The sequence below is a fragment of the Nelumbo nucifera genome, chromosome 1 (assembly GCF_055504915.1).
Source record: "Nelumbo nucifera cultivar China Antique chromosome 1, China Antique-T2T, whole genome shotgun sequence".
NCBI lineage: Eukaryota > Viridiplantae > Streptophyta > Magnoliopsida > Proteales > Nelumbonaceae > Nelumbo > Nelumbo nucifera.
Genome location: NC_142649.1, coordinates 150,785,759 through 150,810,913, shown reverse-complemented (window position 1 = coordinate 150,810,913; position 25,155 = coordinate 150,785,759). Strand labels below are relative to the sequence as shown.

The 25,155-nt window shown below is 40.7% G+C and overlaps 1 protein-coding gene and 1 long non-coding RNA gene across 2 annotated transcripts; both read left to right on the top strand.

Moving 5' to 3' along the window:
• Positions 1 to 19,878: 19,878 nt before the first annotated feature.
• On the top strand, positions 19,879 to 21,231 carry LOC104606605 (serine acetyltransferase 1, chloroplastic). The gene has a single exon (XM_010271896.3). The coding sequence runs from the start codon at positions 20,004 to 20,006 to the stop codon at positions 21,063 to 21,065; it is 1,062 nt and encodes a 353-aa protein (XP_010270198.1). The 5' UTR covers positions 19,879 to 20,003; the 3' UTR covers positions 21,066 to 21,231.
• A 393-nt stretch (positions 21,232 to 21,624) lies between these two features.
• Positions 21,625 to 23,788, top strand: LOC148803989 (uncharacterized). Its single transcript, XR_016080390.1, has 2 exons — positions 21,625 to 22,169; positions 22,373 to 23,788. It is a non-coding gene; the product is annotated as an uncharacterized LOC148803989 (long non-coding RNA).
• The last annotated feature ends 1,367 nt before the right edge of the window (positions 23,789 to 25,155 follow it).

Sequence of the window (25,155 nt, the reverse complement as noted above, 5' to 3'; positions counted from 1 at the left end):
TGATGACTACCCTAGTTGTCGCATCCAAGCTCACCCCGGGATCCTTTATAACTACCCTCCAGTGGGTTGGAAAATACCACCCTTCAGAGTTACGAACAATGAAATACCTCCTTTTCTAGGAGGGAACCTTGTTCGGATAGCCGAACAGGATCTTGAACCCAGGCCAAGGAGAAATGTAATAGCTCTGTCTGGCATCCCCACGCAGACAAGCCGAGTTCCTCTTAATGGCACAGATCGAGCTAAAAATGTCTAAGGACAGGGGATGGTTGTACTCGTAGAAAAGTGAGATCGTACCAACTATGTTCCAAATCGAGTTCGGATGAAGTTGGTTGATAGTGATGTTGAAAAACTTGATTACTTCTACAATAAAGGGGTGGAGAGGGAAGCGCAGCCCGGCAGCGAGCTGCTCCTCAAAGACTGCGAGCTCATGGTGATCATGAGCCCAAGGGTATTGACCTAGGGGAAGGCTGAAAACCAAGCTATCGGGAAGACGATAGCGAGCTACAAGGTACATCAACCTATCGGAAGTCAGGGTGGAAGGACCGAAGTTATCTGGATCCCGAGTCTGGGAAGAAGACGGACCCTCTTCCTGAACCTCGGTCTCCTCGAGCTGAGATGGCTCAACTTCGGGAGCAGAAGCTTCCCCTAAAAGCTGAAGAGGGAAATCACCTTGTGGCGAGCTGAGCTCCCTAGTAGGGGTCGCGGATTACCCCACGGCACCCTCAACCTCGCTAGAACTACCTAAGAGTCTGTCTATACTAGAACTGGACATGTTTAAAAAGGAAGAACAGGGAAGCACAGACTCACCGAAAACAAGGTTGACCTCGGAAAACAAAGAGAAAAGCGAGTTGGAGGATCCCGACGCGACCTCAGAACATACTCGTGAATTTGTGGCGAGAAAAGTGAATCTCGAGACCCCCTATTTATAGCCACCATACCAGAGAAGTAACGGTCGAGATCGAAGCAATCTAACGGCTTCTAAGAAAACCGGTTGTACGACCCTCGAGGTCGAAAATAGTTTAGCACGTTTTTTGGCATCTGCGGAGTTAATAGATCCCATGACATCTGCACGTGAATCGCACGTGATCTATCTGACAGAGCAGTCTGGACTTCGAGCCAAATCCACTTGTCACATCGTGAACTCCCCGAACCAAGTCAAGACCCCTAGCTTGAGGAGTGGGGAGCAAGGAGACACGTGGGCGTGACTCGGCATAAGCGACAACTCAACATGACCAGATTGGCATGTGGACGTGACTCGACACAAGTGGCAGATCAGTTCACTACAAAGCAACCTCGGGCACCTCGATACCCCAAACTGAAGTCACCCCGGTATCGGATCGCGACCAGGATAACGATATCAAGTCCGCTACAGGTCGAACCCGGACAGAACGACCACCTCGGTCAAGACTACCTCCGGACAAGTATGCCTCGACACAAGGTCACACCAGGATCACCTCGGTCTAAAGGCACTTCGGCATTCATATCAGGGCAGACCTGAAGAGCACGAGCTCAAGCAGCTTGCCACCAGTCAGCTCGCCACCAGGCAACCTGGTACCTTATAGGCAGCTCGCCTCCCATTCAGACCGACCACCGCATGGCAACCCCGAGGATCTCACCACCGTGTTCCGCATCTTACGGGATCGTACCTTGTAACGGATATATTAGCTCATCCACTCCCCGATTCAGACGGGAACGGGCAACCTTACCGGTTGGTGGCATTTTATCCACCTAACATGCAAGCGGATCCCATCACAGCGAGGATCCAGGAACCGCTCCACCTACCCACGGGGACTCCAGTATATAAAGACTTCACCCCCCAGGGGCGAAGGTATGTTTTTATACGTAATATTTGCTCTCTAGCTCTCTAACTCACTATTATCATCTTCAAGCTCTCTACTACTATTACTGTATGCTAACTTAGCCATCGGAGTGTCTCCGTCAAGTAAGCCACCTTGGGATCTTTGACTCCTCTCTTACAGGTTACCCCAGTTCTCATCATTATTGGGAGTCAGATCGTCTCCAACAAAGAGCAGCCGGATTACGCCAGATCAAAAACCAAACAGTAACACGCATACAAATTCTTGGGGAGTTTCAACAATTCAACATCATGAGCGACCCATTTTTTGTTTTTGGTGGACGCATCAGGGACCCATTTATTCACAAGAATGCTATCCGCACAGTGTTTTGACTGTATTAACATGATTAAAATAATTGTGTTTTATAAGCAAATATAAATATTATGTTGTTATAGGATGTTCCCAATATGACCATCTCTTATAAAAATTTTAATGGTTAAGATTTATTTGAAAAAAAAAGCTATTTTTCTTTATTCTGATTTTAAGAAAACTGGGGCATGCAATTAGTTTGAAAATATTATTCTCAAAATAAAAAAAAAGAAACATTTTCTTAGTCATGTACGACTTTTCTACTTTTTAAAAAATAAAATCAGAAACATCTTCTTGAACTTTTGATTCCAAAAATATGCTTTTCTTTGATAATTTGATCTCATGTTTCATAAAATATATAGTATTTGAATAGAGATTCTGATTACATGGATACTACCTTCACCTTTCTTATTGTTATTTTGTCTTTATTTACAATTTGAGCCAAGCCTGTTTAAATGTAGGTTGGCGTTAGGAGATTTGAAGCAACACTAGTAAGAATATATAGGAAATTTCAATGTATGAGTGACATACCAAATAGCAGTCCAAAGTCCAGCCTTCTCAAATGTTTCTGATTTTCAAAGAGACCCTCTATCCTCTTATCTGTTTGTTGTATGCAATGAAGCTCTTATTTGTCCTATGCAATGAAGTTCTATCTAGACATATTCGTACATAGATAGTGGAAAACAAAGCAAATATAGGTTTTAGAACTTCAAGAAATGGTCCAATGGTATCAATTCTCCAATTTGCCGGCGATTGTTTAATTTTTGCCAAAGCAAAATTAGAAGCTTCCTACATCATAAAAGTTATTTTAAATAACTTTGCAATAGCTTCTTTCCAAAACCCAAACTTTCAAAAATTGGCCATGTTCTTCTCAAAAAATGTGCTCTCCAAATCATGGTTTTCAAAACCGGTCAGCCATCCGGGTCCGATTTTACTAGAAATCGGAAAATTAAAAAAAACGTTGAAAAGTTTAAAAAAACCACTGACCCGGGCGGTCGGACTGCTAAACTGTTCGACCCGAGCAGCGGTTTGTGGGTTAATATTTTTATTTTTAATGTTTTAAATAAAAAACAAAAAATAAAATGCCAATTATATCCCACGACTTTCGAATCCCAATCCTAGTCCTTTATTTGGTTTAGCCTTTAGGGTTCCCGAGTTCCCTCCTCACTCAGTCACTCCTCAGTCCTCTCAACTCTCAAGTCTCAACCCTCACACCCTACCACCTGCGGCAGCCATCAGCTCTGGCATCCGACGAAGACATACACCGACGGCGACCAACGAACTTGCAACGGCGAAAAGAATCACCCAAGCACTTGCAGTGGCGACTTGCAGCAGCGACGGACGACGAGCGACTTGCAGTAGCGGCGACTTGCAGCGATGGATGGCGAGCGACTTGTAGCGACGGACGGCAAGCGACTTACAACAGCGGCGACTTGTAGTGGTGGATGGCAAGCGACTTGCAGCAATGGCGGCTTGTAGTGGCGGACGGCAAGCGACTTGCAGCAGTGGCGACTTGTAGTGACGGGCGGCGAGTGACTTGCAGCAGTGGCCACTTGTAGTGGCGGATGGCAAACAACTTGTAGCAGTGGCGACTTGTAGTGGTGGATGGCAAGCAACTTTTAGCAGTGGCGGACGGTGAGCGACTTGCAGTGGCGAACTGCCCGAGACCACCGGCGGCAAATCCCTAAAGGTATACTTTTTTTCTGTATTTTATTATTTTTATATTTAGATATTTTTATTTTTTTTCATATGTTGTTCTTTTTCTTATATTTTTCTGTATATTTCTATGGTATTTTTTATTATATATAAGTATTTTTTATTTTTATTTATTTATGACATCACGGGTCGAACCACTCGACTCAGACGGTTGAACCGCCGAACCAGAAAATGGTGCCCTGACCAGTTCGGTTTTAAAAACCATGCTCCAAATTTCAAAGACTAATTGCAATAATAGTAGGAATCAAGAACAAACATTGAAGGAAAATATCTTGGTGCTCCAATAATCAATCAAAAAATTACAAAAAACACCTTCGAGGAAGTTCTAAAACTAGTAAAAAATAAAATAGATGGATGGAAGAGTAAAACTCTCTATGGGAGGAAACTAGTTCTCGTAAAAGCAGTAATAGGTAACATGGCTCAATACCAAATGATGTTTGGAATCCCTAAGGCTATGTTTGAAGGAAGAGGTAGGAAAAGGAAGGGAAAGACAAGAAAACCTATACAATGTTTGTAAAGGTTTCTCTACCTTTTCCTTCATTTCCCTGCATTTTCCATCAAACCAAACATATAGTAAGGAAACAACACAGGAAATTGATAAAGAACAGAAGAAACTCCTCTGGGGCTCAAAACAGAATAATTGAATCTTTGCTCTCACCAACTGGGGCTCAATTTTTACAAGCAAAAGGAACAGAGGGCTAGGTTAGGTATCAGAATGATGACCCAAATAAATCAAACCAACTTCATGAAACTTGGTTGGAAATTTATTAAAAATCCTGAGAACCTTTGGGTCCAAGTAATAAAAGCCAAATATTTAAAACGTGAAAATTTTTTAAATCATCCCACCCCTCAAAATCGTGTTCCTGGGCCTCGAGGAAAAATATTCAACAAAAAGAGAACATTTGAAGTTGGAAATGGAACTCACTATAAATTTTGGACTGACAATTGGCTCGATCAGATCCCCCTAACTGAGTTGCTAAATGATAGAGGCCCCCTACTACTGATACGCCAATCATTCAGGAACTCAATCAACAAGAAGATCCCCAAGTCAAACGCTCAGGCCGCATAAGGAAACCAGCGAAATGGATGGATGGAAATTGTATTTATGACTGAATGGACTATGCATGGATGGCTAGCTAATAATCAGGAGCAATGAAGATTCCCTTGTCAATCATAGAGCCATTAGAGACATTTTAGGAGAGATTTACTTTTATTACCAGTGAGTTAATTAAGGAAGGATGCTTTGTGGAAGTATTTAAATAGCTATGATTGTATTGGAAGATCAAGCCAGCATAATAATAATAATCTCCTTCCCTCTTTCATCCGTTGTTCGTCCCTTCCCTTCTATTCTTCTTCTCCCGGAGTACGCATGCGCTCGAAGTTGTGGAAAACTGATACGGAGACGTATCAAACTGGTGCTTTCATTGAGATGGCGTGAACCCGAACATCCAAAACCATGTCTGATCAAACCAAAATCCTTCAAACCATGCAAGAAAATTTTATGGCTGCTATGAAACAACAATTTGATTTGCTCAATGTGCAGATACAGTCCATGCAGGACCAATACACATCTCAGAAAGCGTCGATCGATGCCATGCAACAACAGATCGGCCAACTACAATCTCAAGTCCGTGGTAAGGAACCAGAAACCACCGGCGGCGATTCGTCTAGCAGGTTGCCCAAGCCTCTGTCAACACACCATCCATCCCGGCCGCTCTCAACCAATGCTCACGACACCAACAGATCGTTGCGACTCGACGTTCCTCGTTTCAATGACACCGATCCCTTCACATGGATTTTCCGTATTCAACAATATTTTGACTTCATCGGTACCGCAGAAGATCAACGTATTCAGATTGTGGCATTTCATCTTGAAGGAATGGCCTCGGAGTGGTTCCAATGGATGACCAATAATAACCTCCTCCGTGATTGGACCGATTTTCTTCACCAAGTCAAGGTGCGGTTCGGCCCGTTTCAGTTTGAGGATTATCAGGGGACACTTTCAAAACTCATTCAACATGGGTCGGTGAGTGCATACCAGGCAGAATTCGAGAGACTTATGAACCGTGTCGTGGGTATCTCGGAATCTTTGTTAATCTCGTTTTTTATATCCGGACTAAAACCATTGCTGCAGCGGGAATTGTTGATCGCCTGACCAAAATCCTTGAACGAGGATTTTTCTTTAGCCCACTTATTTGAAGATAAATATGAAGGTTCACAGATGCCCTACCCTTCAGGCCCACGCTGGCAACAACGGTCCTCACAACCGATACAATATACAACAACATCCACTCCAATTATCACGGATTCATCCACGAGCCAAAATCCGGCGTTACTACCCACTCCACCACCTCTCGCCTTACTAGTGCTACCACCGCCGAGGCAAAACACCAACCGTCAAGCACCACCCAATACCCCGAATATACCCATTTGAAGGTTAACCCCCAGTGAGATGCAAGAACGGCATCAACGGGGCTTGTGCTTTAATTGTGATCAAAAGTGGTCCGCTAATCATAAATTTCACGGCAAATCCTTTATGCTTCTAATCTCCGAAGACGAGGAGGTTGAGCCAACTGCTCAAGATGACAACGGTAGTACGAGGGAAGACAACCCCGTCATAACCGGTGACATCTCGAGCCTCAACTCCATGGCTGGCCCAGGCAGCCCTCGTTCATTGTGGATATGGGGCGACATTAATAGTCATCGAGTTCATGTCCTCATCGACAGCGGCAGCACGCACAATCTCATTCAACCCCGATTGGCAGAGAAACTTCAGTTGCACACTACCCCCATTTCCTCATTTAAGGTTTATATTGGCAATGGGGGCTTTTTGGTTTGTGATCACCAATGCCCAGAGGTTCCACTTCACATGCAAGGCTTTTCTTTTCCGGTAGTCCTGTTCGTTTTACCGATCCATGGGTCGGACATCGTCTTGGGCATACAATGGTTGTAAGGATTAGGGATTGTTGCTCAGGACTTCGCAACCCTTTCCATGGAATTTCAATGGCAGGGTCAAATGGTGGTCTTACAAGGAGATGCCACGCTAGCTCCAAAACGACTTTCTTTCAACCAATTACAAGCTTTGGTGTCCCACGACGGGATTGTTGCTGCATATGAACTGTACCAGTTGCAACAGGACAGTACACAGGAGAAGGCGGCATCAGATATATCCTTCCCAGAAGGATTGCCGAAAACCGTCCTCCAGGTTTTGCAGCATTATGAAGACGTTTTCAGACCACCCACTGGCCTACCCCCTCATCGTTTTCAAGTTCACCGCATCCATCTCTTGCTGGGCTCGCGCCCACTGAACGTTCGCCCTTATTGGTACCCGCAATTCCAAAAAATAGAGATGGAGAAGCTCGTGCACGAGATGTTAGACCAAGGGATTATACGCCCAAGCTAGAGCCCTTTTTCATCGCCAGTGCTCTTGGTCAAGAAGAAAGATGGTACATACAGATTTTGCGTGGATTATCGCGCTTTAAACGCCGCAACCATCAAAGACAAATTCCCTATTCCCACCATCGATGAGCTTGGAGGCGCAACTGTGTTTACTAAATTGGACTTGCGAGCCAGCTATCACCAAATCCGGATTCACGACAAGGACATTTACAAAACGGCTTTCCGGACTCATGAGGGCCATTACGAATTCTTGGTGATGCCATTTGGACTATCTAACGCTCCTTCAACGTTTCAAGCTGCCATGAACCAGACACTAGCTCCTTTCTTGCGAAAGTTCGTCGTGGTGTTCTTCGATGACATCCTAATTTATAGCATTGATGAGGAGTCTCATGTCTTCCATCTCCAACAAGTTTTGGACTGTTTAGCCTCTCAACAGTTCTACATCAAGCTATCTAAGTGTCATTTTTGCCGGAAGTCAATTGACTATTTAGGCCACGTTGTCGACAGTCGGGGTGTCCATGCCGATCCCAAGAAGGTGGAAGCCATGCTCCAATGGCCGGCTATCACTACAATAAAACAACTCCGTGGATTTTTGGGACTTCCGGTTATTATCGTCGGTTTATCGAGGGCTATGCAAGCATCGCGGCACCGTTAACAGAGTTGCTTAAGAAGGACGCGTTCTGTTGGACTGAGCCAGCCGAGGAAGCATTCATCGCACTGAAGAATGCTCTATCCAGTGCACCCGTTCTAAGACTCCCAAATTTTGAACTACCGTTCGTCATTGAAACGGATGCCTCAAACGTCGGTGTGGGCACTGTATTAATGTAGGAAAACCGTCCGATCGCTTTCTTTAGTAAGAAGCTGGGAATCAGAATGCGAGCGGCATCAACGTACCACAAGGAATTGCATGCGATCGTTGAAGCCATGCAAAAATGGAGACAATACTTGTTGGGCCATTTTTTTATTATCAGGACAGACCACCGGAGCCTTAAAGAACTGCTGCAATAGGTGGTTCAAGCGTCGGACCAATAGGCTTATGTCCGTAAGCTACTCAATTTCCACTTCCAAATTGAATACAAACCGGGTTGTGCCAATAAGGTTGCCGATGCACTATCAAGGGTGCACGAAGACGAGCCCTCAACCGATGGACCATCCACGCTGATGATGATTGCAAGCAGTCCCATCCCGGAGTTCCTCAACACATTGCGAAGTGAAAGCCATACACTGCCGGATATGGTACACCTACAACAAATGGCGGCTGGTTCACTACCTCCCAGCTTTACCATTAAAGATGGGCTTCTTTTCTACAAAGACAGGCTCTACATTAGTCCCTCATCATCTCTCAAGTCTGGTTTATTACACGAATTCCATGCAACGCCGATGGCCGGGCACACCGGTGTGAAACGGACCTTGGTCAGGTTGTCGACCAATTTTTACTGGCCCAAGATGCGGCGCGATGTCGAGTCCTTCATTGCGGAGTGCCTTGTGTGTCAGCAAATCAAGACCTCCACGCAAGTGCCGGCCGGGTTAGTCCAACCCCTTCCAATTCTGGCACAAGTTTGGGATGACTTAACAATGGATTTTGTGGTTGCCCTACCCTTGTCGCATGGTTGCATGGTCATTATGGTCGTGGTGGACCGTTTAACGAAGTATGCCCACTTCGGAGCTCTTTCGACGAATGTAACGACAACAAAACAACCAAATTATTCTCTACTATGGTGGTCAAGTTACATGGTTTTCCCAGCTCTATTGTCTCGGACCGCGACTCCATCTTCAAGAGCAAATTCTGGGGCAAGCTTTCTGAGTTAAGTGGGACAATGTTACACCACAGCACTGCCTACCACCTGCAAACCGACGTCCAGTCCGAAGTCGTGAATCAGGGGCTGGAACACTACTTAAGGGCATTTGCCCAAGACCGGCCAAAGACATGGTATGAGTTCTTGGGGTGGGCAGAATTTAGCTATAACACCGGCTATCACAGCACATCAAGATGACACCATACCAAGCCTTGTACGGTCGTCTACCACCGGTCATTCCTCGGTACATAAAGCACTCGACAACAGTTCATGCCTTAGACGAGCTTTTGGAAGAACGTGATTAGTTACTTAGAATCTTGAAAGCCAACCTTCGTGAGGCACAACACCGTATGGAGCAAAAAGCCAACCAGAAGCGACGTAAATTACTCTTGGAACCCGTCACCCAAGTTTTGGTTAAGCTCCAACCCTACCGACAGACTTCGGTAGCGCAACGTTCCTCACATAAACTTGCGAAAAAGTATTATGGTCCCTTCAAGGTGCTTGAGCGAATTGGTAGAGTAGCTTATCGATTGGAATTACCGAAAGGCTCCAAAATCCATCCTGTCTTCCACGTTTCGGCTTTAAAACTGTTCCGGGGTGACGACACAGAGGCCCCGCGGTCGCTTCCACCAGAAGCCCACGACAGTAAACCGATTGCAATTCCGGTTGCTATTTGCGCCAGAAGACAGATCCTGAAGGGCAACCATACCGAAGACCAAGCACTAGTGCAATGGAGTGATGTCTCGCCGGATGACGCTACCTGGGAACCTCTCGAGTCACTCAAGCGATTCTAGCTGACCCTCCACCTTGAGGACAAGGTGGCTTCACTAGAGGAGGAGAATGATATGCCAATCATTCAGGAACTCAATCAACAAGAAGATCCCCAAGTCAGACGCTCAGGCCGCATAAGGAAACCAGCGAAATGGATGGATGGAAATTATATTTATGACTGAATGGAATATGCATGGATGGCTAGCTAATAATAAGGAGCAATGAAGATTCCCTTGTCAATCATAGAGCCGTTAGAGACATTTTAGGAGAGATTTACTTTTATTACCAGTGAGTTAATTAAGGAAGGAAGCTTTGTGGAAGTATTTAAATAGCTATGATTGTATTGGAAGATCAAGCCAGCATAATAATAATAATCTCATTCCCTCTTTCATCCGTTGTTCGTCCATTCCCTTCTATTCTTCTTCTCTCGGAGTCCGCACGCGCTCGAAGTTGTGCAAAACTGATACGGAGACGTATCAGTTGCTAAATGATAGAGGCTGGAATCAAGTTGATTTAGAAGCCAAGGTGGCTGAGTTTATGGACCCAAAACAAGTCAAAATCGAATGATTTGACCGTCTGAATCAATGATTTACTAACTAAATCAACGGTTTTTGACGAAATAATAATTATAGGGTAAAACAGAACTGATCACCTGATCAATTCTCTGTTTTTCTGGTCTGACCGTCCGGTCCGATTTTGAAAACTATGGTGTGAAGGATAATAACCAGGAATACTGCGAGGAACTGATAGCAATTTACTGGTTCTTGTGAAACAAACAAAAAAAAACAAGGCCCTCAATCCCATGGGAAATCATAAGTAGAGCAAAAGAATAGGCAAAGGATTTTCTTGAGGCAAACTTAGATGAATGAAAAACAAAATTAAGAGGGTGCAAGAGTTTAAACTGGATAAAAGGAACCCCCCCCCCTCCCCCAAGGTCAAAAGTCTATAAAAATAAATTTTGATACTTCGGTAAAGCAAGATGATGGGAAGTGTGTGTTTGGGTGCATGATGACTAATGAGAAACCACTATGGAGAAATTTTGAAAGCTAAGTGGGGCAGAATTGGTTGCTCCTCCATCTCAGTTGTTGAAATGTGGGCTGCCCCAGAGGCCCACAAACTTGGATTCAGTGCCCTTCCATTATTACCGAAAGAGACTGTCTCTAGTCATCAAAATTCTTCAAACACAGGATAAAGGTTCCTCGGAGATGCCAATCTCTAGGCCCTAGAGGATGATATTACAAACGTCTAGCTCGTGGATTGTCATCAAAGTTCCTCTGTACACATGCACATAGAGAGGGAAATGCTGCAGCATGGTTGTCCTATTTGGCTGTGAATTCTCTCTCTTTCATATATAAAAAAACAAAAGAAAACCCTCTTTAACAAAAAAAAAATCAACTACTCATTGTAGTTATTTCTTTTTTTTTTTCAGAAATAAGTTAAAAATATAATGGTAAGTTAAAACCTCAGCTTCCTCACTTCATCGGAGCTGCGGTCGTAAAATGAGTAGCATGCAAATTCATGGGATAGGTGCGTGGTTCATAATTATTTCCATATCATATTAAAAAACTTCTTTTACATACACAACATTTGCCCAGAAATAAAATTAACTTGTGAACTAGGCTAGCTCCTGTTTTCTAGTGTTTACTTTAAAATACTTACTGGGAAAAGCCCGGTGTTTTTTCAGGAAATAAGCACTTATCTATAAACATCAGATTGGCACCCCATAGGCGCCCCACATCCGCATCTTAGCATGCATTGGGAACACCTCTCTATAGGGATATGTTCCTAATACACAACTGGGATGGGCAATGGGGCACTGATGTGAATTCTTATCTATACTATATTATATAGCCATATATAAGCCATGTCAGCAACCTTTCTTTTCTTCAAATCCATTTTTCTGTTTTCTCCTTAATTCCCTCTCTTTCTTTCTCTCTTCCCTCCATTCCCCCTTCCCTGCCCTTTCATGTAGCCATGTGGCAGCTCTCTCCTCTTCATCACTTGAGTCTCACTACAACTCTCTCTCTCTCTCTCTGATGTTCCTAATCACTTAGCGTCTATTTGGCATCAATGTCGTTGCTCCATAAAACGGTGACACATCAGTGCCACGTTAGAAAAAAAATGATGCTCCAAGAAACGTCTATTTGTTTGGAACTGTTTTCTCATAAAAAATTGTGCTCCAAGTGACGCCTTGTAAATTGAGAAGGCGTGGTTTGGAGCAACGCCTATTTTGACGTTTTCTCATATTGCAGCTTGTTGCTGCCAACGAAGACATGATGTGGTAGTGACATGAACTTCCTATAATGGGTACTAGTGCTGAAAACAAATATGGAGCACGGGTATCAAACAGAAAGTGTTGTTGTTGCTCCAAGAAACATTGCAAACAAAAAAAAGACCAACCAAGAAACGTTGCTCCTGAAAGTGGCAGCAACGTTTCCAAACAAAAAAAAGACACCATTTTCTTAGAAAACAATGCTTCCAACCCACACATCAACAATACCGTTTTCTACTGTATCTACAGCATTGATGCCAAACATATACTTAACCAACCCCTCCTAAAATTTCTCCTAAACTATCCCTTCCACCTAAAAATCCTCCAAAACTTATTGACATACTCTAGAATGAGAATCCCATTCTCTATAGAGATGGCAATTTCACCCATCCCTATCGGGCCCCACCCAAAACTCTAGGGTTAGGGGCAGTATTTGTCCGCCCTGCCCCGACCCCGTCCAGACTATATATATTATAAAACATAATATATATAATTATTATATTATATTATATTATATTATATTATATTATATTATATTATATTATATTGCATTGTATTGTATTACACTATATTATATTACATAATATAAAATAGTTCTAGGTTGGTTTAAAAAAAAATAAAAAAATAAATTAACAAGTATACTTGGGTACAAGGCAGGCAAAACCTAGCCCTACCCCACTCCGTTGCCATTCCTAATTCCCTTGGGGGGGAGGGGAGGCTGGAATAGCCTCTCCCCCAAGAATGGGAATCGGAATCTCATTCCTACCAAACAAACAGTAGGAATCAAAATGGGCCATTTTGATTCCGATTCTAGGCACCTATTCCTGGAAACCAGACGAACCCTAATTTTTTTTTACATTTTTAGTAATTTTGATATTATCAATATTTTTTAGCAATAATTAGTTATTGATATTTTCAATAATAATTAAAATCTTTTAGTAATTCTTTAGTGGAAAATTACTTTCAATAAATAAAGTTTTTTTTTTACATTTTTTAGTAATTTTGATATTTACTATAAATTTTGAGCAATAATTAGTGATTTTGGAAATATAACTTAATGAAAGTTAAATTATAAAACTTCAAATTATTCAAATTAATAATTAAAAAATTTAAATAATTTCCATAATTATTGGATACTACATTTACGACTGTGATAATTATTGGAACTATATTCATGGGTTTGGGGGATGACCCCGTGGGTAGGAATGGCAATGGGCAAGTTTGGGACGGGGATCATACTCCCCCGTTCCCGACCCTGAGTTTTAAATTAATCACCATCTTTGACCCCAATCCCCATCAGGAAAAATTTAGCTTGTGTTCCCAGTCCCCGACGGAAATGAGTTCCTCATTGGGAACTTGAATCCTTGATTTATTTTTAATTAAAAATTTGTTTTTAGAAAGGTATTTATTTATTTTAAAATAAATAAAAAATTAAAATGCAAATAATATTTTAAATATATTTTGATATATAATATAAATAATATTGTAAATAACATAGAAAATATTATATATTTAATAAAATATATATACACATATATTTAATATATATAATCGGGGTCAGAGCAGGGTGTGGACTTCACTCCCTACCTCCAATAAGGCATTCGTTAATCCCATTCCCACCTTGTCTTCATTAAGGTAGTCTCCTTCCCCATCCCTCCCTTGTTGGGGAGATGGGATACTTAACATAGATGGGGAAAATTGCCATCCCTATCCCTAGGTTGTGTATCCCTATAGAATAATAAGTTTTAAGTCCTATAAACCCCAATATCTTTTTCTTGTGTATAGGGACCTAAATACTTATTTATTTATTCAAAATTTTCTGATACAAGCAAACAAGCTGGGAGGGGTCTCTCTCTCTAATTTCCAAAGTAGCTTCCCTTCCCCTGAGTAAAACATGAGGAAACACAGTTTGACTTCTTCCTAACCACTATAAGAAGAAATTATAAGTATTGATATTGTCCGGTCCAAGGTGGTTCAAATTGAAGACGTAGTCTAATGATCTTGCCAATTGGATGAAGCAGAGGTGGAAAGGACGAAGTCGTACATTGAAGAGATCTACAACCACAAGAAGGGTCAGAGGCCTGAAGAGTTATTCCCCGAGTAGGCACTCTAACACTCAAGCTAGTGATGGAGAGGGAGGTCGGGACGAACCGAAGAGGGTAGGTTAGCATGGAACGAGGTGAATGCAATGTGCGTTGAGGTGACTTGAGAGCCAAAAGTCCTTTACCTCGAGTGGGAGGTGCCTATTTATAGCTGGACATCTGTGTCGTAGTCAGATTAGGCTTTTCGAGGTTATTGAGATGAGGTTTCCTCTCGAGGTCTTAGGGGAGTTTCCCTTTCCTTGATGGAATTCATTTCTTTATCCATGTGAAACTCTTCTTCCTTGGTATGCCATACGGTCACGACCATGGTGCTGATGTGGAGATGCGATCCGAGGTATTCAACCACTAGAGTTGACATGCACCCTTCCAAGAATTATCTTTCAATATATAGAACCTTCCATAGGGGCAGCAGCAGGTGAAGGTAGGAATGGAAATGGGGCGGGGATCATAATCCCCATCCCCGTCCTTGATTATGAAATTAACCCCCATCCCCGTCCCCGATCCCCACTAGGGATAAAATTTGTCCTCCATCCTCGATCCCCGACGGGGACCCAAATACCCAATTTTTTTTAGATAGCAGTATTTATTTGAAAAATAAATTTACTTAAAAACAAATAAAAATTTTAAATTATAAATGATTTTTAAATATGTTTTGATATATATAATATAATATAATAATATATATTTAATATATATAAATATAAATAATATAATATATATATACCTAATTGGGGTCGGGGCGGGGCGGGGACCTCAATCTCCATCCCCATTCCCATCTCCATCCCGCCAAAACAATCCCCATCCTTGACCCATCAAGTCGAGGAATTTGAGTCCCGTTAGGATGGGAAAAATTGCCATCCCTAAGCGAAAGATGCAACAATATTTTCAACTTCTCACAACCACGAATATAAACATCCATAATGGTGATACCGACGTTTTAATGAATGTGCGTGTACGAGTAGCTTTTGTTGGGTGTCCCATGGCTTTCTTTAATCTTACCCCATAGCTTAATGGAAGAGCTATTTGTATATATATATATATATATATATATATATATATATATATATATAATAGCTAATGCAACTTATTCAAACTGGAAAAACTTTGCCCAATTGAAAACACTCATTAATATATAATAATATTGTTCTACATAGGGGAAGGAAAATTGTGAAATATTTAAATGGTGAAGAAACGTTATTAAGGAAACCGGATGGATCCTCCTGTTTAAAGAGTTATGGTCCAGATTATTATTATCATTTTACCATTGAAGAAGAAAACTTGACATAAGCTAGGCTGCTAACTGGTTGATGATGTCTGAGCTTAATTAGCACTTTCCCTTCTCCCTTGGTTTGCTTGTCAAAAAAGAAAGGAATACAGTAGAAACATGAGACCCAGATAAAAGAAGTATAATTAGTTACGACTTACAAGAAACCATTTTTTCAAGAAAAAGCAACGCTGGTAATAAAGAAGAATAAGATTTCAGATCACGTCCATGTCAAGTGAAAAAACAGAAGAAGCAAACATTTTACCATTGGATTGGCATCGCATCAAATGGAATCAGCACAAATTGCAAAATAGATAAGGATCTAAGATATGCAAAATTCCACAATTTATCAGTTAAAAACACGTCAGTTGCTCCCTTGACCTCTGAAAATAAGAGCCGTCTTTTGACTCTGAAAATGATTTCAGATGAAAGAATTTGTTTATTTAGATCTGATTTTAACTTTTAAGGTGGCGTAAAAAGCAGATTTTTCATATTTCAGAGCCCGATTCAATATTATCAAACGACACTTAAGGCAATTTCAAAGCAAAGTGGGAATGTGGGATTATCACATTAAAGCGAATTCCAATCAAATTGTTTAACAAGCACATACGTAGTTTCTCAAAAAGAAAAAAAAAAAGCACATACGTATAAATCCTGTGGAATATTTTGATACTTCCAACATTTTTACTTAGAAAACGAAAACATCAGAATAATGAATCTGAGTTTACAGGGTTAGAGCTCGCATCGATTGCTTCCGGTTTCACATTCGGCGGGTCAAGATCATCCTTGAACGGTTCATTCTTGACCCAGCCTCACGTCAAAAACCAGCGTAATCAATCATCAGCCCGCTTAGACTACTTGAGCAGTTGAACATTTTAAATTTGCTTACATTAATATTGTATCATGCTGATGAAGCCTTGAAGGTTGAAAAAATTATCCTGAAATGAAATAAATTAAGCACACCCCAACAATTAAGAAAGAAGCATATATGTACCGTATGACCAACTCTTAACTATGACTTGACCATTAAAAACTAAAAAGAAGAGGAAGAGTCTATTGACCATGGCGGTGTTTACAGCATCGATGCCGTTGAGAAAATAGTGCTACATCGGGTCCATATCAGAAAAAATAGTGCTTTAGAAAGCGGTCTTTTATTTGGCATCGTTTTTTCTAAAAAAAAATGTTGTTTTAAACTATGTAAGTATATCTTGAAAATTAAGAAAGTGTGGTACGAAGAAATGTCAAATACAATATTTTTTTTAAAAAAATAATCTGTTATTATCAACGATGCAATGATATGGCATCAATCAGCGTTAGATAAATAGACAAATGCTAAAAACAGTTATAAATACATCACTTGTACCAAATAAAACCAATGCTATTTTTTCTAAAAAACAACCTATGTAACACAGCATTAATGCAAATGATACAAAAGACCTTGTACATACAACACTATTTTCTCAAAAACATATCTCTAAAACAATAACATCAATACCAAATAAGAATAAAATATAGAAAAAGAGTACTATAAAATATTGGACAACTGGACTACTATGTCCAAGTGCATATAATACTAACAATGCAGCATAATACAAACAAGGATCGCTCTCCATGCGGAGTCCCACTACTATGAGAATTTCCACGCTAAAATAGATCTCTCTCAAAGAAAAGTAGAAAAAGGAGATACCAATACAAATGGCTGGAATTGGATTATGATTTGTGAGGAGCTGAATCTTGTTGGGTTAGCATACGCAAGAAGAAATTAAGAGTTAAAATGGATATGATATGATTTAGTCCAAATTCCAAAATGAAACCATGATAAAAGGCGGTTTTATTGGAGGCAAGACCAAGTTACAGCGTTGAAATACTTGAAATTAAAATATTATTGACAACTCGACGACTTTTTAATAATTGCTTGGATCCCATATAGTCACATACTGCTGTACCTGTAGCTAGTCTTCGGTTTACCACTTGCATTTCTTGACTTTCTGAAGCCCTGACCCCGATTAGCTATATTCTTTATATTTTAACATTTTTTATTTTAAATAAATATATTTTTCAAAAATTACTGTTGAGGATTCGGATGCTTAAAGTAAACTCATCTGTAAAGAATCTAGAGACCGGGGATGTATAATAAATTTATACAAATCCAGTGCAGAGATGGAAATTTATTGGTCAGAGACGGGGGAGGCGGCTTAAATGTTAGATCCAGGAGTGTTCACGGTACAATTAACTGAATCCTGGGCCTATTTTTTAAATTGAACCGGTATTATAAGTTTCTAGAAAACTGAAATAAAACCAAAATTGATTCGTTAATCATCGCTTTGGTTTGTCGTTTTTTCGGTTTTTTATATTTATAGTATATATTATAAATAAATATATAATAAAAAACTGGAAATATATATAATATTACATTTTAAATAATAAATAATATTATATACATATATATATATGTATATACACCAATCAATTCGATTAACCTCTGGTTTTCTATATTGATTAATTGAAATTAAAATGATATTTTTGGTTTTTTAAAAATAATAAACCTAAACTGAATCGATTAATTCAATTAATCAAAATTAGGGGTGGATTCAAATCGAGCCAAACCGAATAGCTAGTTATTTAAGCTCGGCTCGAGCTTAGCTCGAGTCAAAAGCTCGAGCTCGGCTCAGCTCAAGCTCGATTTGAGAAAAATGTTTTATAAAAATTAAAATTATATATAATTTTTTTATTATATATATTATTTTCTATAATATATTATTATTATTATTATTATTATTATTATTATTATTATTATTATTATTATTATTATTATTATTATTATTATATGTAGCTATTTGAGCTCAGCTCGACTAATAAACAATCTTGTAAATTGGGTTTGAACTCGACTCAAAGCTTGATTGAAACCAAGCCGAGCTTGAATAGCTCGTAAAGAACTCGACTCGTAGCCACTCAAAATTTTCGATTCAGTCTCATTCGTCCAATTTAGTTTTTTAGTTTTTCGGTTTTTATTATTCATCCCTAATTAGATTGGAGTCACCAACCTTTTATTTAGGGAAAATTCCTGATTATTACCCTGTACTTTGTGCCTAGTGCCACTTTGGTTCCCAAACTTTAAAATGCGACAATTTAGTACCCGGACTTTCAAAACGTGACAATCCAGTACCTATCATTAATCAACAGTTAACCTATTGTTAAGTGACATTTGAAAATGACACAAATGCCCTTCGAGTGTCATTTATTTTTCTTTATCAACCATCTAAACGTTGGCAAAATCTTAACAGTTCCCAATCCTTGCTTCTTCCATTCAAGAAAGTTGGGGTTAAGTTTGAGTGGGCATTTAGATGACCCCAACTTTCTTGAATAGAAGTGGCAAGGATTTGGGACTATTAAAATGTCGCTTTTTTTGTCAATGTTTGGATAGTTGATTAAGAAAATTAGATGACACTCAAAGGCATTTGTGTCTTTTTAAAATGTCACTTAATGGCTGATTAACAGCTAGTTAACGACAGGTATTGGATTGTCACGTTTTGAAAGTTCGGGTACTAAATTGTCACATTTTAAAGTTTGGGGATCAAAGTATAGGGGTGCAACTTGGGAAGGCCAGCCCGAGCCCGAACAAGCCCAACCCGGAATTTTGCACGGGTTGGGCTTGGATTTTCGGTCCTCGAGCTGGGCTTGGGCCCAAGAAGTCAATTTTTTTTCGGGCTGGGCTCAGGCCTAGCCCTTAGGTAACCTGAACCTGGCTTGAGCCCAACCCAATTATATACATTTATATGTATATGTATATATATGTAAATGTTGCATACATATATATATATATATACATATTTGTACATATAACATTTATATAGATAATTTACGTACACATTTACATACATATATATATATTTGCATAAATACATTTATATATATAATATTAGAGTGGATTCATTGACCAACCCAAACTTAGCCCAAGCCTGAACCCAACCCGAATATATCAAATTATAGGGCGGTTTAAACTTGGATTGAAAAAATCAAACTTGACCTCGAGCTCGGGCCTTAAACCCAAATTTTAGAACCGAGCCTGGATTGACAATAAACCCGACCCCAACCCGCTCGACTTGCATCATATCAAAGTGACCCAAAGTAGAGGGTACTGATGAGGAAATTTTCCTTTTATTTATTGGATATTATACGATAAACGTTGAAGGGGAGCACAGGAGTGGGACAAAAAGGGTGCAGATGGGGTCCATTGACTGCTCTAACTTCCTCGAGACCAGCACCAGGCATAATAAAAGAGAAGCAGAGGATATATACTGAAAAAAATTTATTTATTTATTTTTTTCAAACAGAAGAAAAAAATAATAATAAAGAAGACTTCCCCACGAAACTGCGCGTAGGCGTAACGGCGTAAGTCGTGAGCTCATGATTTTTTGAGCTTTTATATAAGTAACCTACGCGGCACCTCCAATTCCAACACCACCACCGCCATCTGAAAATCCTTCTCTCGACCAACCACATCTCTCTTTCTCTCTAATGTCAGCTTCTCTAGTCGGTTCGCCGATCCTCCCCGAACCCACCCGGTCTAGTAGGTGCCACAGGAAGACCTCCAAGACAATAATGGCAACATGCGTCGACCGTTGCAGAACCACCGATGCTGCCACAAAACTGCTCTCTTTCGACTCCCATCTCGACAAATCTCCTTACAACAATTACATGAAACCCTCAAGGCATCCAGTTTCAGAGCTTGTTCCGTGTGCTCCGGCGAGTCAAGACAGCAATGGCAAAGAAGAAATATGGATGAAAATGCGAGAGGAAGCTCAATCGGAGGCAGAGCAAGAGCCGGTATTGGCAAATTACTACTTTGTGTCGATCCTGTCCCATAATTCTTTAGAAAGCGCACTTGCAAACCATCTAGGAAACAAATTAAGCACCTCCAGCATCTCTTCAGACACCCTATCAGGGGTTTTCTTGAGCGTCTTCACGGAGGATTGGGAGATCAGGAGAGACATCAGAGATGATCTAAGGGCGGTGAAGGAACGAGACCCGGCTTGCATCAGTTATGTACAGTGCCTGCTGAATTTTAAAGGGTTCCTAGCATGCCAAGCACATAGAGTTGCACATAAATTGTGGTCACAGAGTAGGAAATCACTAGCTCTTTTGATTCAGAATCGGGTTTCGGAAGTGTTTGCAGTGGATATCCATCCCGGGGCGAAAATCGGTCGGGGCATCTTATTGGATCACGCAACCGGAGTGGTGATCGGAGAGACTGCGGTGATTGGGAACAATGTATCTATATTGCATAACGTGACATTAGGGGGTACAGGGAAAGTAAGCGGGGACAGACACCCTAAGATTGGGAATGGGGTGTTGGTGGGTGCAGGGTCTAATGTGTTGGGGAATGTTAAAATTGGTGATGGAGCCAAAATTGGAGCAGGGTCAGTAGTGCTCAAGGAAGTACCCCCAAGAACAACTGCTGTGGGAAACCCTGCTAAATTGATCGGAGGGAAGGCGAATCCAATTAAGTTGGATGAGATCCCTAGTTTCAACATGGATCTTACCTCATTTATTACTGAGTGGTCTGATTATGTCATTTAGCAGCCATTTAGGGGATAAACTCGTCGATTGTTATCGTTTTTATTTTCCCGTTTTCTTTTCTGTTGTTGTAACTTATATGATGTAGTTGGGACTTGGGAGTTGGGAGAGAGAACTTAAGTTCTCCATAGAAATAAAGATAAAGGAGATCCACAGGATAAGTTTCGTATCTCTTCTCTGGTCAATGTTTGAATTTTGAACACTAGAGCTTCTATTTAATTGACCATTAGAATATCAACTTTTGACGTTCACACATACCTCCTTCACCGGCCGCCTCATCTCATTTTGACCAACATGATGGGCCTGCGCCTTACACGTCAATAACAGTTTGGCATTGGCTCCACCGTATCGATAAATATCGTACTGGGGTTTTCTCATATTCCTCTATAAGGGGTGTTTCGTGGTCCTAGCCTGTTTAGAGAGTGGACGGACCTTATAAATCGACCCCTCTTAATTAAATTTAAAAAAAAAAACTAAAAATAAATAAAGAAACAGGTAGTGATACGCTCAGATATGCCTCCACCGGCTTTTTAAATGTATCCATACTTTGAACCTTGGCTTCATCCCAATATCTCTCGGTTGCTGCACGACTCTCCAATTAAATACGCGCACGCAGGCAACGAAAATTAAAAACATCTCTGTCTCAAGAAGTCACGATCTTTTCTTCTTCTACCATTAAAATTATAAATATACCTCTCATTAAAATATTTCAAAATATTAAAATACTATGGGGACTGTGACAAAGACTCCCTGATCTTCCCTGACCTTATTTTGCATTTCTCTCTCTCTCCCGATCTCTTTTCTTCCCCTTTCCCTTAACAGCATACGAGTTTGGTGCGATTGCTCTAACCGAGTGAGATGTGAAGGGGAAGAGGATCGTTGCATTTCACCTGCTATTTTGGTGCGATTGCTCTAACCACTTGTTCTTGCTCCTTCAACTACTGCTTTTCACCTTCCATTCAGTATTGAACCTGTCGTGGGATGGGATAATCGTCACTCAATCCTCTGGGAATCTTACGGAGCTGGAATGATAGTGGCTTCGGAGCTTGTTCAGGGGGATGGACAGGGATCAAGTGTGTTAAAGGCCAGGTTATAGCGATCTAGCTTGTAAGATTACACTTACGATTCCCATTCTTCTTGATCTAACGTGCTATTAATGAATTGAGTAGGGAGCTAGTGTTGTTTTGCAGTAGTAGCTGCATGCTCCTCCTTGTTTGTTCTTCTTTCCTCTTTCCTTTCGTCAAGATTTTGGTTAACTCTACCATATATCGAAAACCCACAAATATAATCCATCTTCTCTGTTTCTACAGGTTCAATGCAGAGACAGGTTAGCATCAGAAGAAGTTCATATGTATGGTGACTTGGGTTTCAAAGCCATTGGAATGACAGGTTGGTATCTGACGGAGTTCCTTATTTGCATCTCCTAATGTGGTGACTACGTTGCTTATCTCGTCTTCATCGGCCAAAACCTGCCATCCATCGTGGGCACCCATACCTTGACATTATCTTCTTACATATTCCTTCTCGTCCTTGTCGAAATCACTCTCTCATGGATTCGTTCTCTCTCCGCTCTCTCCCCTTTCACCATCTTCGCAGACATCTGCAACGTGTTGGTGATGGCAATCGTCGTTAAGGAAGACCTCCAATTGTTTGACGGTTTTTCTAAGAGAGGTGATTACAAGCATTGGCGGGTTGTTGTTCGTCGGAGGGGTGGTGGTGTTTTGTTTCGAGGGTTTTGGAATGACTTTAGCCGTTGGAAGGGTCGATGAGAAAGAAGAAGAATTTCTGATGGGTGCTGCGACAGGCGTTCACTGGGATTACGCTTGTGTACGACATTCACTGGAATTTCCAGTGGGTGCTGTTTGGGTTCCCATTACTACTCAAATGACGATTATAATATGTTGTAATGGGGGAATACACCGGGGAAATACACACAGATGTTCCCAGTGGTAGCGATGTGTGGACAACGATGGGGCTTCGACATGATAGCCACAAACAATACTAGAAGCGGTGCAGATGGGCTTGTCTCATTGGCGGGGGAGTAGAGACTTGCGTTCCGATTCCGGCACCGCCGCTATCATATCGACGAGTTTGGAGAGTCCGTGACTGGCCACCCCGCTTCGACCAGCCTAAGAATCTTCCTTGGTTCAACGACTTCGACCGTCGTTATGGATACACGAGTGAGAGAAGATGGATAACACTCTGCAACTTGATTGTCACGATGTATGGATAGCTGGAACTCCCTAAATAGCCAAATGGAAGGCTCGAGAATGGTTCAGCTCAAAATCTGCAATATCTTGAGGTTGGGGAAGATCAACAATATTTTATGAGAATAGTTATTATAAGGGTAGTATGGGGATTAAAAAATATTGTAACGGCGGATTTGAAGGAAGACTAACGGAAGGGGTCTTTGTCTCATAATCAAAGTACAGGGAGGTCTTTGTCGCAAAACATAGTACAGGGGCCTTTGTCACAAACCCCATAGTAAAAGGGGGGCCTTTATAATTTACCCAATATTAAAATTGGCCCTGCTTCCCCTTCCTCTCGACATAGAACGAGGGAACAACGTGAAATCCTTCCCCAATCTTCCCTCACTATTTTTTCTTCCCCTCTTTTCCATTGAGCCGGAGCAACCGAAAGGCACTATTCATCTTCTTCACATTAACAGCGAATAGAGTTTTGCCAACTAGCGGTGGTGACCTCCTCGAAGCACTCTCATTCTCTTATTTTTTCTCTCTTTCTCTTTGATCCTCTCCTCTCTCCCCTCTCCCATTATTCTTCGTTTTTTTTCCTCTCATTCTCTTCTTCTCGATCTTCTCTTCTTTCTGTTTTCCCTTCCTCTGTTTCTTTTCACCGCCACAACAACTCTTAGTGGCAGTGGTCTGCTTTCTCTTCACAAGCATTCTTCTTTCTACAAACTGTTCCAATTCTCATCAGCTCTACCAAGGAAGAGATTAAATTTGGCATCTATGTACTCCTCAACTGAATCAAGATAAAAAAGTATAGCAGCTGCTATCTGCTGAGAATCTTTTGTAATTCCTCCTCTTAGAACGTCCATAATCAATTCCAATCCATTGTTCTTGACAATTAACATTTTGCTCTTGGAATGTTTTGAAAGGTTCAATAGGGATGCTATGGCATTCTCTTGTATTGATGGATTAGTTGTGGATAGAAGCTTTAATAAATTGGGGATTGTGCCTGCACTTGCCAAGCGGGATCTGTTGAATATGCTTGATTTTGCAAGTAACCTGATCTCACTAGCGGCCTTCTTTCTCTCTTCACCCATCCCTTTTGCAAGCCTACCGGCTAAAAACTTTGCAAGCTTTTTCATGTCTTCTGCAGCTGCTGAATTGTTGACAAAAATGGTTCTTGTAATGTCACGACTCCTACCACCTGTTTCAACCACTGGTATTCGGTTGTCGGAACATAACTGCTGAATGAGCTTCTTTAAAGCTAAATTAGGAACTGGTATTTTGAAATTTTTACAATTCTAGTATTTTGAAATATTTTAGTGACACTTTGACAGTTAATTAGGGGCACTTTCGTAATTTTAACAGTTTTTCATCTAAGATAAATGATGGAAGGGAGGTTTTTGTTGAATTCTTTAAAAATTCAGGGGAGGCTTTTGTTAAATTAAAATTATAGGAGAGTTTTTTATGATTGTCAAAAACTTCAGGAGAGGTTTTTGTATTTTACCCTATTGTCTGCTTTTCTCTAGTGTGCACAGTGCGTTGTTTTCAACAACAGCTATAAACTGCCTAAAAAAGGGAAAATCCATGAATTTGACCAATTAAAACCCCTTGAATTTTAATAAAAACCTACCTGATTGGTTATCACTTTTATGATGTCAATTGGTTGGTTATGAATTGTTCAAATATCATGTCTTTCCAATCATAATCACCGTATTTATTTATTATATTTACATGATTTTAGTGATCATAATTTAGCAATGGACATGGCATTAAACAGGCGAATTAGGATTCATGTAGCTGATAGTGATTATGTGATATATCGTAATTAAAACATAAAGATAATTTAATAACTTTATGAGTCTTATGCCATTGGTTCAATTATGAGAGTGGTCACTTTTTTT